The sequence below is a fragment of the Numida meleagris genome, chromosome 4, assembly GCF_002078875.1.
Source record: "Numida meleagris isolate 19003 breed g44 Domestic line chromosome 4, NumMel1.0, whole genome shotgun sequence".
NCBI classification, from domain to species: domain Eukaryota; kingdom Metazoa; phylum Chordata; class Aves; order Galliformes; family Numididae; genus Numida; species Numida meleagris.
In genome coordinates, this window is record NC_034412.1 from 2,885,142 (window position 1) to 2,901,794 (window position 16,653).

General features: G+C 39.8%; 1 protein-coding gene and 1 long non-coding RNA gene across 5 annotated transcripts in view; both read right to left on the bottom strand.

Annotated features, from left to right (window-relative positions):
* Positions 1,142-6,614, bottom strand: LOC110398854. Its single transcript, XR_002438702.1, has 4 exons — positions 6,571-6,614; positions 3,310-3,418; positions 2,557-3,016; positions 1,142-1,220 (listed from the first exon to the last, which is right to left on the bottom strand). It is a non-coding gene; the product is annotated as an uncharacterized LOC110398854 (long non-coding RNA).
* SI (sucrase-isomaltase) overlaps positions 8,703-16,653 on the bottom strand; it is a 45,664-nt gene continuing 37,713 nt past the window's right edge. For all 4 annotated transcript variants that reach the window (XM_021396954.1, XM_021396956.1, XM_021396953.1 and 1 more), the window contains 10 exons: positions 16,397-16,431; positions 16,189-16,305; positions 14,655-14,803; positions 13,558-13,642; positions 13,399-13,455; positions 12,459-12,583; positions 12,099-12,187; positions 11,086-11,135; positions 9,268-9,438; positions 8,703-8,954 (listed from right to left, as the gene is read on the bottom strand). In XM_021396954.1, coding sequence (XP_021252629.1) covers positions 8,892-8,954; positions 9,268-9,438; positions 11,086-11,135; positions 12,099-12,187; positions 12,459-12,583; positions 13,399-13,455; positions 13,558-13,642; positions 14,655-14,803; positions 16,189-16,305; positions 16,397-16,431 — 941 coding nt within the window. In that variant the 3' untranslated portion in view covers positions 8,703-8,891. The remainder of the gene's footprint in view (positions 8,955-9,267; positions 9,439-11,085; positions 11,136-12,098; positions 12,188-12,458; positions 12,584-13,398; positions 13,456-13,557; positions 13,643-14,654; positions 14,804-16,188; positions 16,306-16,396; positions 16,432-16,653) is intronic.

Consider the following 16,653-nt stretch of genomic DNA (forward strand, 5'->3'; position numbering starts at 1 on the left):
ATTTCTCCAGTGGTTTTAGTCAAAAACTAAACAAACAAGGTGAATAAAACTACCCTTTTGGGGGGAAAAAAAAGTTATTTCACCTATGATAAGGTGTAGTTACGCAAGAGTTACAGAAGAAATAGGACAAGGATACAAGAATGGGGTAGCTATCCAAGAGTTCAAAGGTAGGCAGCTGATCAAAGGTTAAATACAAAAAGGAATTATTGTATTCAAGTTGAAGATAGGATGTGTTAACCTAAATAGATGTTTGGCTTCAATTAAAACTCTTAGAGAAAGCTTTTGTGCTGTGGGTAAGTTCTGAAAGTCAGGCAAACTTTTTTTTTATGGCTTGAAATGTTACATGGAAAGAGAGATTAGGCTATCAGTGAAGGATGGGATATCTCAATTTTCATTTGAAAATGTTTCTAGTTATAAAAGGTAGAGGGCAGAACTGATTAGATCCATTTAAAATTGCAGTGTGTAGAGGTGGCATGAAAATATTTCCTTTTCTTAAGTTAGAGATGGAATAGGTAGAACCCCTAAAAGCATTTTCTCAAGACTGATAGCTGCATAGAGGGAACAGAAGGCAAAGGCTTGCAGTGAAAATGAGAAAAGGAGGAGCTGAGGGAGAGATTAGCTCAATTGTGAGAGGAATTTCATTAAAGGAATCAGATGAAAACTTGTAGAGGAAACAAGAGCTGCCTGGTATGAAAAATAACAAAACATGCTTCCTAAGCACCACTGTTTGCTTCAATAGAAAATGAATCGGGGAATATTGAATAGCAACAAATTAATCTGAGAGTTGGTATATGCAGAACAGGATGTTCTGTTTTCTTTCATTCATTATTGAATATTAGGAAAGAACAGAATTTTGAAATGTCAGAGAAGCCTGTGATTGACCCTGCTGGAAGAAAGTGACTAATTCTAGTTAAGCCTTTGGACATCATCTTGTTATAGAAATGATCCACAAATATAAGCAACTGGAAGGATGTTGCATCGTCTGGTATACTCCCATCTCGGATATCTAGTCCTTGACTCGCCCTTGGTTTGGATATCCAAACTAATGTAGTGCTTGAACATTTTCTATGTTGCAGAGCAGATCCTCCAGGCCAGCTCTTACCATGGCAGCAAACAAAGACACAAACCTGGAAGAACTCACCTGGACCAGACTTTTCTTTCTCCTACAGGCACGCAGAGAAGCTGAGCAGGGCTGGAGGGGACTTCTGGATGACAAAGCCCTACCAGGAAGAAAACACCATTGGTTATCCCCAGTCCTGAGCACATCGAGGTAATGACCATGAAAAGGCCACAGGAGGGCAAAATCCTCAGGACTGCTTCTAAGGCAAAAACTGAAAACTGCTGACTTCCTGTAGCCTCTCCAAAACTTAACTTTCTCTATACTCAATGAAAAACTGTGGGTCATAACCAAATGACAATATCCAACACTGCCCATGTTGTTAAAAAGATATATAATCTATTCCTGGTATTTTAAGAGGTAATTTATGGAAAATAATGTTTTTAACAATTAGTTTTTGGTCATCCCACATGAATGTCAATGCTATTTGCCTTTTCTGCAAGGAGTTCTCAATGCAAATTGCTTCAATTTTTGTGAAATAACTGTAATATAGTAGTAACAGCTGACCCTGATTATTGGTTTATATCAACAGAAGTAAATTGTGCCCTGTATCTGCGTGAGAGGTCTCAAGTGAATGTTAAAAGGGAAGCATTGGTCAGAGCATTTCTAAATTTCTTGTAGTATAATTAGTATTATGTACATAATGCCTTGTGCACTAAAAATTCAACTGAAAAGTCGCAGAATTTCAGAATAGCTGCATAACAAGTAAAAAAAACCTTATTTTACACAATAGAATACAAAATATTAATAACTAATGGCGCTGACTATGTTGAAAAACTGTGTTTTGCAGCAGCTTATTTGCTCTATCAAGAAGTGGTACTGTGCTCTTCGTATCTGTTGAAGTTTCCATAGAAATAAGGAGGCAGCACTAGTTTTGGCAAAACCACTGTGTATTTAAACACCTGACCTTTCCACGGGGGTCCACATAGGACCCTTTGAAGTGTTGCGTCCCATTGGATTCCTTTTCCACAATCCAGTTTCAACTCATCATTGTTCTAGAATTCATAACAATTTGCATTACAATATACTCATGTTACTAATACCTGTGAAAACGTCACCAAACTTGTCCTAGTCCTTAAAACAATATGAGGTTAGCTTCTTCAGCAAGAATGAGGGATGGACAAACGCCTTCTTGGTGTAGCTTCTTATCAAAATGTCCCATTTTAGATGGGCAAAATCCCATCAACTGACAGTACAAAAACACCTTGAATTCTTATAAAACAGAATAGAGATATGAATAGTATTGCCTCTCGCTAGAGATGGAAGAAGCTTTAGAGCATCCAAACAAGCTAGGTTTTTCACCACCTCACAATACATCAAATATAAGAAGGTGGAAAGTCATAACTCCACCTTCCAAGTGAGAGGTAGAAATTGTGCCAGGGCAATGACGAGGTTTGAGTGGTGGAACAGCGCTCACTTTTCTCAAGCAGACCACATACCTCCCGTGTTGCCAGATGTCAGCTTCCAGCTGCTACTTCCCGACACCAAGGAAAAATCCAGTGCACTGTGTGTGTGTGGCAGCTTCATCAGAACAGGCCCAGCCAGGTGTGCATTGATTGTCACTTCTTCTTAGCAGCGAAAGAGCTCCTTTTGAAATACGATCATTACAAGGAGGTAGATCTGATTCTAGAGGCAGGGCAAATGGGAGCAAGAGAATTGCTTGTGGGAAAGTGCCTGAACTCACAGCCTCCTGTCTGCTTCAGTGGGATTTTCTACAGCAAACCGACCTGAATAGGAGCACAATAGCTGGGGGTGCCCCCGGGCTGCAGCTTTCTCCTCCCTTACAATGCCACCGGGTGGGGACCACGTGCAGGGAGCAAATCCTGCACTCAGAGCCTTGCTGCTGATATCCTTCAGCTGCACCACACGACAGGAGGAAGGATGATCATTTGGCAGCATCTTACAAAAGACAAAAGAAAAAAAAAAAAAAAGCATCCTGACTACATGCTAGTCCCCAAGAACCAGAAGCATTTATATAAGCCGCTATTTAGGCAGCACATGCTGTAACAGAGCAATAGCTCAAATCTGTAGCATGTCATCTCCCCAGACAGCAATAATGTCAGGTGTGACACTGCAGGAATTGACCCTGCAGCCTGGAGGCTGAGATTCTGACCCTTAAGTATCCTGGTAAGACTGGTATTTTGCTGCTGTGGCCATAGGTTTTCAGTCAGAATGCATTTAAGGTAACTTACCCTGTGGTTATTGCTGGGCACTCCTCTGAAAACGTCCTCCAGCTACTCGTCTGGCAAGGATGTAATTTACAGACCCGTCACCTCGATAGCGCTCATCACGTTATGATTTCTAGGAAGAAAGCTCCAAGCTATTTCCAGGCTTGCACTTCATGTGTTTTATTACTGAGGAATCCTTGGATTCTTCCACTTTCAAAGCATTAGAAAGGTAATTAGCTCTGAATACTGCTCGTTCCTACAGTCCTGTAACCGTATTTAAAATACAAAGATAAACTGCTAGCGTGAATCTTGAAGATAAGTGCACACAGGTGCAGTACACTTGCTACTTCAGACGTAGGCAGGAAACAGAGTGAAACGCATACCCATTTCTGCCATTTTTCTGCTTTCAAAGACCACAGAAGCAGTGGTTTCTTAGTGGGGCAGAAGGGGCCCAGCTGGAATCCCAGCAAAAGCCCTACCTTGGCCTTACACGCCAACAGCAGGGCTTTACAGCGTTTGGAAAACCACATGAAAGGTGTTTAAAGGGTAATTCCAGGTAGGCCAGACAGGGTGGCCAGTCTTATCATTATCTTCTCCCTGACTGGTGGAAGGGTTGGTAATTGGGTCCAAAATATTCAGTACTGAGGGTCATGCTGCCCATCATTGCAAAGAAGATGATCCCTCTGCCAGTAGCGCAGCCATGGACATGGCCTCCATCAGTCCTGCAATGGCTGGCCCATGGCTCATGCTCATCTGGGGAGCTCGGGTTTGTCTGGCACCATTACTGGTGCAGCAGGAAGTGACTGCAAGGAATTTTCTTTAATGCAGTCAGGATTATCCACCAGTACCTGAAAAGCTGAGGGGTGGTCCCTAGGCATTTCCTCAGTATCCACTGCTCTCTTACAGCAATAACACTATTCATCTTTCAGAAGAATATGACCATAATCTGGAGAGATCTGCACAGCCACCGTTAAGTACAGTTGCTGTGCTTTGCTGATTTTTTTTCCACATCCTTTCTGCTGTATCCAAACACACCTTGTGCCAAGAATAGATTTTGCTGCAAGCTGTCTCCATCCTGTCTGCTGATCCTTTGCTCAGGGCTCTGACCGTTAGGCTGTATGGTTATAATGACTCTGCAGCCACCTTCAATGTGCAGAGATAAAGTAATACAGAAAATACAAAGATAAGAGAATGTAGCAGGGGGATGACTAACTTTTTTTGTGAAACACTTGTATTTTTAAAGAACTCGGTAAAGAGAAAATTCTCTGCAAGAGGTAACCTTCCTGTGTAGCTGTTAGCTCTTTAATCCCACGTCTAAAAGCCTTTAACACTATTAACATCGTTAATGTGGTAGAGAAATGAATACTGGTGCAGGGGATCAAAGGCACTCATGCATGAGTATTTGCTTGAGGGTGCCCGAAACAAAACCAGTAGACAGAAAAGGGAGACATGGACTTGCAGTCACCATGATTAATCTTTGGGCTTTATGTTCTGGACCGATGTGACATTCAGTACCTACTAAGATCAAGCATGGGATACAGCAAAAAAGGTTGAACGGACTGATTGGGGAAATACAATGGTAGAATTAATTGGCTTCATCTATTTTCTTCCCTTCCACGTTAGCAGGATGGCTGGTACTTCCACACTCATTTACCTGCCTGAAATCATGATTTATACACATTCCAGCCTTCTAAGTAAAGTCAGTTTAGCATTATCAAGACCGTGCGCAGCCACTTTCCCACACCATTTACATGTGAAATTAGGAAAAAAAACCCAACAATTTCAGTTCTCCCAATCACACAGCTAGGATACACAGTTCTACAATGCCTATTAACCCGTTACTTGACCTTGAATTTAATCTGCAGGCTGGGTCCTTGGCCTGCAGCAATGGATTAAAAGGTCTTTTTTACTCTAGTCAATGAAGCTGCACCCATGCTGAGACCCATGTTAGAGACAGGAGATGGGTATTACATTGTACCTGAAAGGCCCTGTTCTTATCATCCTCTGTTCTATTCCCCCTGATACCTGAAAGTTCCTAAACAAAAACGATCCAACAAGCAAAAATAAAAAGAAGAGCTCAATGAAGAGGATCCCCACTTGTAAATGATGAAATAAAACATGTATTTACCTGTGTATATGATTATATATATATTCATGGATATAACATCACATATATGTAGAGCTCTGTTTATAAATATATGTAGATGTATATACGTATAGATAGAATTACACATATTGCTCTTAGGTGCATATAGGTATATATGCATCTACCTGTCCACACACTCTCTTGACATCTTTCTCAAAGTTCAGTTGTGCATATGACACCATGTTAAAATGTTCAGAGTTCAACTTCCACTCTGATAAGGAATTAAAAATGCAAAATGCCTCATTAAGAAGTGAGCTCTCCTATTGTCCACTTGTACAATGGTGCAGATACAAAACTGGGTACTGACCTAGAGCAGGGAGCCATATTGTCCAGTATCCCACTTCTGGCCACACTCAGTCTCAGTTTCAGACCAGTATCCATATCAAGTGGTGTTTTGAATATACTCTCCCAATTTCCAACAATCTGTTGGGTCTTCTGCTCTATTAATCTCCTGGTAGTCAGAATCTGTCTTCCTGTGCTATTCATGAAATACTCTGATGCTTTAATACCAGGAAAAATTGCACTGAAAACTTTAATATACCAAATATATGACTTCCTTCAAGTATAGTTTCCTCTGATTTTATTTATTTATTTTTTAAGTATGCTCAGAACAACAGCCAATAAAGTTAGGCAAGATTTTTGAAGGAAGAACTTCATATGTTTCGGGGAAGATGCTGGGCCTTCAGTGAGAATTTTCTAGCGGAATGTGCTTGCAATAGGCAGCAGGATTACATCAAACCTCAGGACGTTGCTATGGTATTCTACATGTAATTTAGTATTATTATTTTTATTTTAAGTGCTGGAAAGTGAAACTACTTGGAAAAAGAGTCAAAAATTGATCTGCGGGGAGAAAAGATAGGAAAAAAATATGCTTCGATAACTGGTTTAGGGATCAGTAGTTGTGCATGAGCTTACCCAGTCTGGTATTACTTCACTGTATAATTTGATAACTTCTTAATTCCAGAAATCTCAGCTTGCCAAAGTAGAAAAGACTTATGACTTTCCTGCTTAAACAGAAACAGCTCCTCATTATCAGTGCTCATTGTCCAGGTGTAGGGAAGGGCAATGGCAGATAACCAGTTGTAGACTACCCAATAATGTGTAGTGGTCACAAGCCAGTTAAAGAAAGTTTTACTTACCCATCCCAAGGATGAGGGCTTGCTGAATACTCCAAAAGGAGGACTCTCCCGAAAGAAACCCTTCCCTTGGGCAGCCAGGCCTTAAATGAGGCTTGGAACCTGGTTCCACCTCTTCCAGTCACACAGGCGAATTGCTTTCACCTGTGCTCCCAGGGCTGCTGTGTCCCTTCACCAGGTGTTCAGTCCTTGGTTCAGGCCATGACATAGCAATTCCCATACACCAGGATTCATCTCTTGCAAAGGAACTGTACCTGGAAGGCTGCTGAAGACTGGAGACAGTGCATGCAGGCTCTAAACCACTATGGTTCCAAGACATACAGAAAGAGCAGATTCAGCCAACTACTATTCAACTAGGTATGCCTTGACAGTCTTCTGTCACTAATTCCTCTTTAATGAAAAACCAAATGCAAGGAAAGCAAGGCAGACTGTTCTCTTACAGCGAAAGCCAAGTACAAACAATGTAAAGTAGGCTTAGGTTCAATGTAAAAGTGATTCCAGATGAAACAAAAGAGTCAGTTCCTCTTTGAACAAGAGGAGGTGGGCCTGCAACCACTTTGTGAGCAGGAGCATTGCTGAACTCCTTACCAGAAGATGCTCTGTTAAATAGGAATAAAAAGGGAGAGTCGACAAAGTTGTAGAAACAAAATTACTTTTACTTGGAAATCCAGAACATACATCCCATTTATGAAAATTCATGGGAGATGGAAACCAACTGGAGAAAGCATCATAAGTTTCTAGTCTTGTGAGGTTTAGTGCCTTTTGTATGTATAAAGCATGTAGAGTTGGTAAACACATGGTCTGGCTCCATAGAATCAGTCTTGAGCTGAGCTATGGGCTGTGCCCTGCATCCTGTGCGTGTACAAACTTTTGGAAGCGACACAATGGGGAGCACCCAACGTGCATTTCAAGCTCCAGTTTCTCAGTCTGAATGAATTCCTGATGATTATTACCTTGGGGATTCAGTAAAAGCCTTTCCCTGTGGCCCAGCCACATGGAGTTCAGCTAATGTGCCATGCTCTGGCAAGCACTCACAAAGCCAAGAACACAGAATGATGAATTTCCCCAAATAAATGTGGTAATAGAAAAAAAAAAGATAAAAATAAGGTCTTGGAAACCTTCATCTGTGCCCAACATTGCCCACATCAGTTAAGCAGGTGCGAAGTAGTAGGACGCTGCAGGACGGAGAATGGGTCAAAGGCTGAGTAACCTGCACGTCCCCTTTCTGCATCAATGGGAGGTCTCCTTGCTTACTTATGCAGCTGGTGATCAGTAGCTCAAGAGAGAGAGTGGAGTTCGTTCTTTTGGACAAAAATATTCATTAAAATGGTGAATTTGGACTTTCATGGTCTTTTTTATCCTATGTTTCCAGTTTCCTTACTTCACGGGGAAGTTTCATTAAATTCAGTACTGTAAGTACACAGATCCTCTCACAAGATGTTGGCTACTTGGCTGTTTTACTACAGAATTTCAAAGCAAAGAGCAGCTTTTAGATGATTTTTAAGCACAGTCACTAGAGATTACTACTACCTCTGACAGCAGTTTATTCCCATCAAATTTAATTGTAAACATGCTTTACCAATCTGTTTAGATCATATGCTGCACTCTTGGGATACAGAAAGCTGTTACCATGAATTGCTATTATAGTAAACATACAACATTAACTTCAGTGAAACAAAACTCAGAGACCAATGTCCGTTAGCTAACCTTGAAACTTGAAGTTTAATTTTGCAACTTTAGCACTGGGGAACACAAAAATCTGGCTGAAGTCATACAAAATATATGAATGACTGTCACAGGTACCTTAGTATCTCAGAGATCAGCAACTGGCAACATTGTTTTGAGCTAAATCCGTAATCTGAAAGCATTGACTTTGCCTGCCTTAAATACGTCTCAATACTTGCGCTTACATGGGGAGAGTTAAAATCAAGAGGATATAAGTTAAGTATAGAGTTATGCCCCAGCTGCATGCAGGATGCCAACTGAACCACCTCTGCGAAATTTAGAAAGCATGCGGTCAGCCAGGAATTCTTCCTAAACAAAACACAGAATTTTACATTCAGACTTTCAGTTTTGAAAGATGACACATTGAAGTGTTCTGTTTAAAACATAAATTTTTATTTATATGGAGTGCTTATACTTAGCTTTCAACAATACTAAACCCCGTCTCTCTTAAACACATAATACCTTGATAAGAACTGAATATAATATGTTTTTAAAGTACAATGTATTTTAAGATGCCAAGTGGCAGGGTGAAAACTGAAAGCCAGTTCTAAAACAACGAGGAAATTCAGCAATATGGCTGATGCTATTGTGCAGGCTTTTTAACTCCATTGCACTGTGTAGCTTTGTCCTAAATGAAGCTGAAGCTGGGTGATCCTCAAGACCTGTGATGGAAAAGAACCCAAAATTAGCAATTATACCTTGATGGTATGCTGTTGGTTTTTTTCTGTATTTGGCAGAATACAGTGGATTTTGAACCTAGATTACTAGAATTTATTCTTCTTTCTTTTCTTTTTTGTTTGTGCCATCGGTTATCTTAACCAGCATAGGTTTTGTATTTCTGATCTCGTTAGTGCTGAGATAAATATATATATTCACATATAAATAATATATATTCAAAAGGCAGCTAAATCTCTAGAGGTTTAAAAGCACACACACAGTTGTGAAGGTGCCGTTACCCCCAAACCAGCATCTCACCTGCTTGGTGGAGTCATAGGACAGCATGTGAGCTGATGGAATTGTCACGCCATTCTGCAATACAGTTGCATTCTGAACGTTGGTGGGCACGCCCAGGACTTTGATTTCAGTAAACATCAGGTTGTTCGGATCACTGTAACCGTGATGCTCAACCTTGATCTCTAAAACATTCTGAAAGGTAAAAAGAACAAAATAGGATGTGGTCATTAAGCTGGTACAAGTCCGCCTGTGTCTTTCAATTGCTTTCCTCCCTTTCCATGTGTGTAACGACAGGTGAACGGACAAACCTGTCCTCTGTTGGCACAGAGACTTCTTCTCAGCCTCTGCTAGGCCTGATCCATGATTAAAAGACAATTATTCATCATTATGCACTCTGCCATTTCAGACCTTTTATTGAACTGACTCTGGTTCTGGGTAGGGCCCAAACCTATCAGGATCCAGTGGAGAATATTCTCTGCTTCTATGGGCTGTTGCTTGTGCCCTTTGGAAGCCCCTCTAGCTCCCCAGTGGAAATGAGACTTTGGAGGAAGAAAGGCACATAGAAAGGGAGAGCAATATATATAAGCAAATACAGAATAGAAGCCTCTTAATGTTTCAAAGATAATCACATGCCTTTTTGTTGATTTTTCATTTTTAACTGTCTTTTATCAATGCAAAAACATCTAGGATGGATGGCAAATCTCTTCATTTCAGACTTAACAAGATACAAGTGTGAACTGGGGGCAGCATTTCCTGGATCCATTGCTGTGATTTTAGGTAGATTGTGGGCACACATCTTCTTTAGAGTGTTCTCAGTTCCACCACTGGGTCTCCAAAGATCATGTTAAGCTGCCTAGAGAGGGTGCCTGCTGGTTCACAGCCCTTGTGTGGGCCCATGAAAATGTGCTATGATACACTTCTGCATATTTAATGCAGTCGTGGTGAGGCTATTTATTTTAGTGTGAGCATTTCTTGCTGTTGGTTGATTCAAAATCTCTTTAATTAGACATTTTCTTACCAGCTTTCTGCAAGAGCAGGAGAAGGCGCATTTGTTTTACAATCTCTTTGCAGCTACAAATAGTGAATATTAGCAAAACATGCTTCTGTTCCTTACCAATTAATGTCCAATTATATGATAAGGACAGAATTAAATCAGAAGAACAAACAGCTGGCAGAAAATAATATGACAATTTAGCACCCTGGCAGATGAACGAAATAAAGTCTGTTTTCTATTACAATATTAAAAAAAGAAGTAGAAAAAATATAATTCCTGATATTCAAACGGTTACAATAAATATTGAAAACCAACATCCCAGAAATGCCAGTACTTTAACACTCCTGCTTACTGTCATCCAGGAATCCAGGTCAGACTTTGTGCTGGAAAGTCAAGAGATAAAGCTATCCCAAGCCGCAGCGGTGACTCCTCACCAGCCTGTGAGCAAAGCTGCGGATGGGACGAAGTTACTTTCCTGGCTCTGCCATCAGGCTGCTCTTTATGAGGATTTACAACATGGCACGGCCCCAGCAGCAAAACTCACTGTTCTCTATGGGATACCAAGAAGTTTCTGTAGGATGGGTTGAATGGACCCATCCTAGGCTGCCTGCAGAACTGCCATTCAGGTTTGTGTTATTACAGTTCCAAGCAATTGTTTGGATCTACATTTCTAGACCTTCCACAGTTTTTACCCTACTGAATGAGAATTAGTCTGTCATCTAATATTAACATTAGGGAAAGATATGTAAACTTCAGAAACTGATCAAGTAAAACACTGACAGTTAAAAGTATAACATTGATCACCTAACGTGATTATTCAGAAACTTGGAGCTAGCATTACCTACCTGTTGAGCACTAAATGATGTTAGCAGGTATGCACCATCTTCATAGGCATCTGACAAAAAGAATAAAATCGAATGTATTCACTGTTCAGCTTAGCTATATATTCTAATAAAATCAATTGAAGAAGCGTGCTTGTATGCTAAACTCATATTTGTGTATCTGCAAAGAGAGCAGTACTGTATTTGCACAAGAAATGTTTTTAGATATGAACTTTCTTGTTGGCTGGGTGCTACTTGAATGAAGACCAAGGTAAGACACAAAAGAAGGCCAACAAACACCATCAGAAGGAAGCTAGGACTCAAAAGAGAGAAAATGTTTCTCACTGAAGGCGGCATGGGAGTCATTTCCCAGCTCCATCTCTACTCACTGTCCAGTTACATACAGTCATGATAGATATCGACACTTCTTTCAAATAGCTGTTGTGTATCTTACCAAGCCTATTATTATTTAGCACTAAGTGAACTCAATCTAGTGCTGATGATAATGGACAGTCCAGATTCTGCCTTTCCAAACTACACCAAACAGACCACAGAGATCCACAATATTCTGCATTACTTCTTGTAATTTCGGGTAACAGCTTATTGTTATTGCAAGGGTAATAGGCTCTGCATAGATAGGATAAACAACATGTAAATATCTTTACCTGAAGACAATTTAGATTTAAAAATATTAAGGAGACTAATTAAAACTTTCCACATTGCCTATTACGGTGCCCGTAGGTTTGAGGATAAATCTTTGTTATACGTGCTGCCCTAGGTTAAGGAAACCATTTCATTTATAGAAAATATTAATTCTGTAAATCATAGCATTCTGACCATTCTCAACCAGGAAAAAAAATCAGTCTCCTAATTAATGCCAAAGTGGAGCTTTAATTTGAGTTTTGTCCCTGAAGGCACTCTCAGATAGAGCCTCCAGGAATGGGATTGCTTTGGCCAGCAGCATCTGGGCACCCTGTCACACCACTTTCACAGCTGGGAAGGCGTTTTGTTGTGATGGCAAGAAACATCATACATACCAATGCGAACCCCATCATCCCAATACAGCTGTCCTTCTGCTAGCAGACTGCCATTCAAAGCAACAGTAAGTCCCATCGGGTTTTTCCGGCTGTGAAGAACAGAATAGTTTTTCTTTTCCTCGATTCTATCAGTTACTCCCCTTTCCTCTCTCTCTCAAGCATTAGAAATACTGCCTACCATTGAACTGGTCTCTAATACTCATATGCTTGATCCCATAGTATTAAATTAAAAGGAGACCATTAGGAGGAAAATGAAGAAAGAAAGCATACATAAAGGTTACATGCTTCTTTATACCCTAATAATAATGATATGAAAGGGCACAAAACTGTATTTTAATGTTCCAGTTAATCTTATCATACCTGTAAAAAGTTGTATTAGCAGGTTCTTGCCAAGGCAGGATGTAACCGCCTCGGATATGAAGATTGATATGTTCCAAAGGAGCTGATAAAACTCTGCGTTCCCCCGTAGCATCAATATATTCATCCTATTCGTGAGAAAATAACAGAAGTCCTCTATTCAATTACTCTTGTTTTATATGTTTTTTTTAAGTATGAAATATTTTTTTTTCCTGTAGGTAAATCCCTTAGCAATTACTACTACAAATCCCGTAACTACTTAATGGTTTTAAGAAGAAATTAAAAGACTGTGTTGACTGCAGCAGGTGAACAAAGGTGGCTGTTCAGGTGAAACAGAAACTTCAATTTAAGCTGGGGGAAAGAAGGAGGAAAGGCCACATTCGGATTTACAGCATTTGTCTTCCCAAGAAACCATTAGGTGTGATAGAACACTGCTTCCCTGGAAGAGGTTAAACATCTATCTGCCAGTTGGAGGTACTGAATGAAATCCTTATTTTGCTTTGCTTGCACACACAGCTTTTGCTTTACATATAGAGCTGTCCATATTAAGCTCAACCCGTGAGTTCTCTTTTGCATTTTGTATTGTCTCCCCCATCCTAGTGGGAGGAAGAAGGGAGCAGCTGTGTGGTGCTTAGTTGCCTATGAGGGTTAAACCATAGCAATTCTTCAAAAAGAAGTTGTGCACATCATTCAGGGGTTAAAAGTGAGTCAATAGAAGAACTAAAGGCATTTTTTCCATCTTTTTTTTTCCTAACTGTGGTCATGTTAAGGATTACAATACAAGAAACTAAGGGCTGTTATAAGAAATTGGCTAAGACGTATCTGTTATATTGCCAGGAAGTGATACTAAACACAAGTTTGTGAAAAGGAAATAGTGGCTTCACACCCTGTTGCTACCCAGAGAGCATTGTAACGAATGCATGGAATTTTGAAGATGACTTACCGTGTGGTAATCATACCAGCGGGCATTGGGTAAGTAAGCATTCACCGTTACAGTATTCTGGAAATAAAGAGACGTATTTTAGGGAAGCTAAAGCAAAAAGGAAGTTTAGCTGAAGTGACGTTAATGTTTTCATATACACTTAGGTGCTTCAGCACGTACCGGAGTCATTACAGGGCTGATGAGCAATGCAGGTCCCCAGAGGAATTGCTCAAATATTTCCCAGGTTGCTTTGTCTTCTACAAACCTGCACATTAACAGAGCCAATGATCAGACATGGGGCGCTGAACTTTTCCGCAGTGTTCTCTCTTCAAGACATTTATTTCTGGTAATTTAATCTACTATTCTCAGTACCTACTATTTCCTCATCTGTATTTATTCTAGTATTAACAGCAACTGAGAGGTGATTAAATATGTATCTTTTATTTGTTTCCTTTTAAATACATAATTAATCTTTGCCAAGTATGCATAAAGATCCTAATGTGAAAATCATTAGAGAAATGCAGGCTACTACTTAACTTATTTTTTTTTCTGCCATTTCTTTGGCAAATAGATTTCACATTTTATCTAGATCAGAACATTCAGAGATTGGTTTTGCTGAGGAGGCATCAGCCATAGCGAGCAGTCTGGAAATCACTTTCAAATTTGTAACATCTTCGTCTTGGGCACATAGTTTGGAAGAAGCCAAGACAATACTTGTAACCAACTCAATGTTTGTCAGCCAAGAGAAGCATACGTATACTAGATCACATCCGGTAGTGTGGAATTAGACTATTTACAGGTACTTTTCCTCTTGATCAGGAACAGAAAAGGTTTTATGTGTCTAATAATATATATATTTTTATCCACTCTATCAGTTTGGATAGTAGAAAAAAGTTTTTCATGCATATCTCTCACTTATAGCAGAACTATCTCCATATTCTTTACTTAAAGTTTTTGTTCAGTTTTTTAGTTCTATGTATGTCTACCATCAAGTAAAACTTTGTTGCTGCTTTCCCTCTAGAGGCTAAGGGTGAGCTGTAAAAAGTATACATGAATCCTTCCTAAACAAATGTTCGTTGTGCATGACTTAAAACAGAGATCTACTGCTGTTCAAGTGACACTCTACACTAAAAGCTCATAATCACATTTCATGCATTTTTTTTTTTTTAAATAGAAAAAAAAGGCTTTAATCAACGGAAAACTATCATTAAGAGGGACCTAACTCCAGAATTTGTACTGGAAATTCCTGATGAGGAGGGCAAAGGAGGTACACTTACTCATGGAGCACAGGGCGGACCACAGTACTGCCGTGGACATGGGCCTCATACATCAACGTGTACAAGTAGGGTAAGAGGGTGTATCTGATATTCATCACGTGCCGGGAAATGTCCACAAATGTTGAGTTCCAGGAAGCAGGATCTTGCCTCTAAAAGAGAGGAAACTGTTGTTATTCAAAGTGGATTACTGTGTTTAGAACAGCTGTTCAAGACAAGAACTCGTCAAAGAATTTGCTGATAATTACAAGGCACTTCGTATCTAGCATCTCTTCCATTTTTCTTCTCTCATGACTTCATATAACCTATTAGTAGCAGTGGTAATTACCAAAGATGTGTCAAAATCAGCTTAGCAAGTTAGAGATGGGGAAATCCTAGAGGTCTTCGCACATTCCTCTGTCACTGAAATAGAGCACCTCCATTTATTTGTTTTTCAGTTAAGGCCTAGGCAACAGTAAAAACAGTAGGTAGGACTGTCATCCCAAAGAGGGAAAGAAGAAAGGGGAAAGAAGAGAAAAACCTGTGTGGAGTTCTGTAGAAAATGTTTCATGCAAGTTGCCCTGAAGGTGCGACACATCCCATGTACGTAATTCATTATCCCTCTCTTCTGCAGGGCAACACTCAGAACTCACAAAGAGACCCAGGCACCAACGACTGATGTCAGCGAGCACTTCCAATCTTTATTCAGCGGACTGAACAATACCCCGGCAAATTGGGTAAGACTGGAAGCAACATGATAACCCTGAATCTGCATTTTTAAAGGCTTTAAAAGTCCAATCAAAAGGTGTGCTGCAGCAAGATAAAGAAAACAGTTTTTGAAAAGGAGACTAATTCATTAGACACATGCCATGAAAATTGCTCTACTCTGCTACACCTGAAGTTTGAACTGGAATCTACGTACTGTTTCAATTTTTATTTCTCCACTTATCTAGTTTTACAGGTTTCTACAATATAGTCCTTAGCCAGCACGGGCCTCCATTTAGCCAACTATTTTCATTTATTTCTTAAAGAAATAAAGTATCTGATGGTGGCAAATGTGTAAAGTATATAAATTCCTGACTTTTACTCCAGAGTCATACTACACTGTTCCATTTTCTCACTTGTTGTATAATTACAGACAATCAGGGCTTCAAACACCAAGGTCAGTTTCGGTCCTTTAACAATATTTGCCATAAAAGCACTCTATTTCAGTCTTCCTTGTGCGAGTGAGTTTAAATAAAAATAGCCAACAGAGAAAAACATGCAGGAGTTGTATTCACTCAAATCAAAATTAGAATATTCTTCCTTCAAGTGATCTTAATACCAGAGCTGCCCCTCTGCAAGCATTAAACTTCCTAGGCATAAGAGAGGCTTACAGCAGAGCTAATATGAAAATAAAGACTATTATTTATTTGATGAAGAGCCAAACATGCTCTTTTCATTTCTGTTTTGCTTGGAATGTATTTTTTTCGAGGTTGAATGGATTCTGTAATGCTCAGGCTGGTCTCTACGGTTGCATTGCCCAACCATCAACAGCCATTAAAAATTTGCAACTCACCCTTGTTCCTTTCTCATTGTGATTCCTTGAATATGGGTAGAATGAACCCAGCTGCATCCAGCGAAGACACAACTCGTACTCCGAGTCATTAAAGAAGCCACAGATATCAGCTCCTGTCTGAAAGTTGACAAATAATCCAGCTGGAATACCATAAATTCTTATAAAGTATCAAGAAAATTAAATATTAGGTAATAACTCCTTAACTTACATATGATATTCCAAAGAGACTGAACTCCATCATACCTGAAAGGAAAAATAATTCGATGTTACCAGCTGTTTTTCTTTCCCCTTTCATATACTAATGGCTGTGCTAGATAGTATACAATATAATGCTGAATGAGAAAAAAAAAAAAGGTTTCACTATTTCTCTGATGTGTCATGTTTTTTCTTCTACAGAAAGAGATGGGAGCTGATTTGTCAGAAGCAGACAAAGAGATGTTGGGCAGCAGCACCAAGAGGTGACAA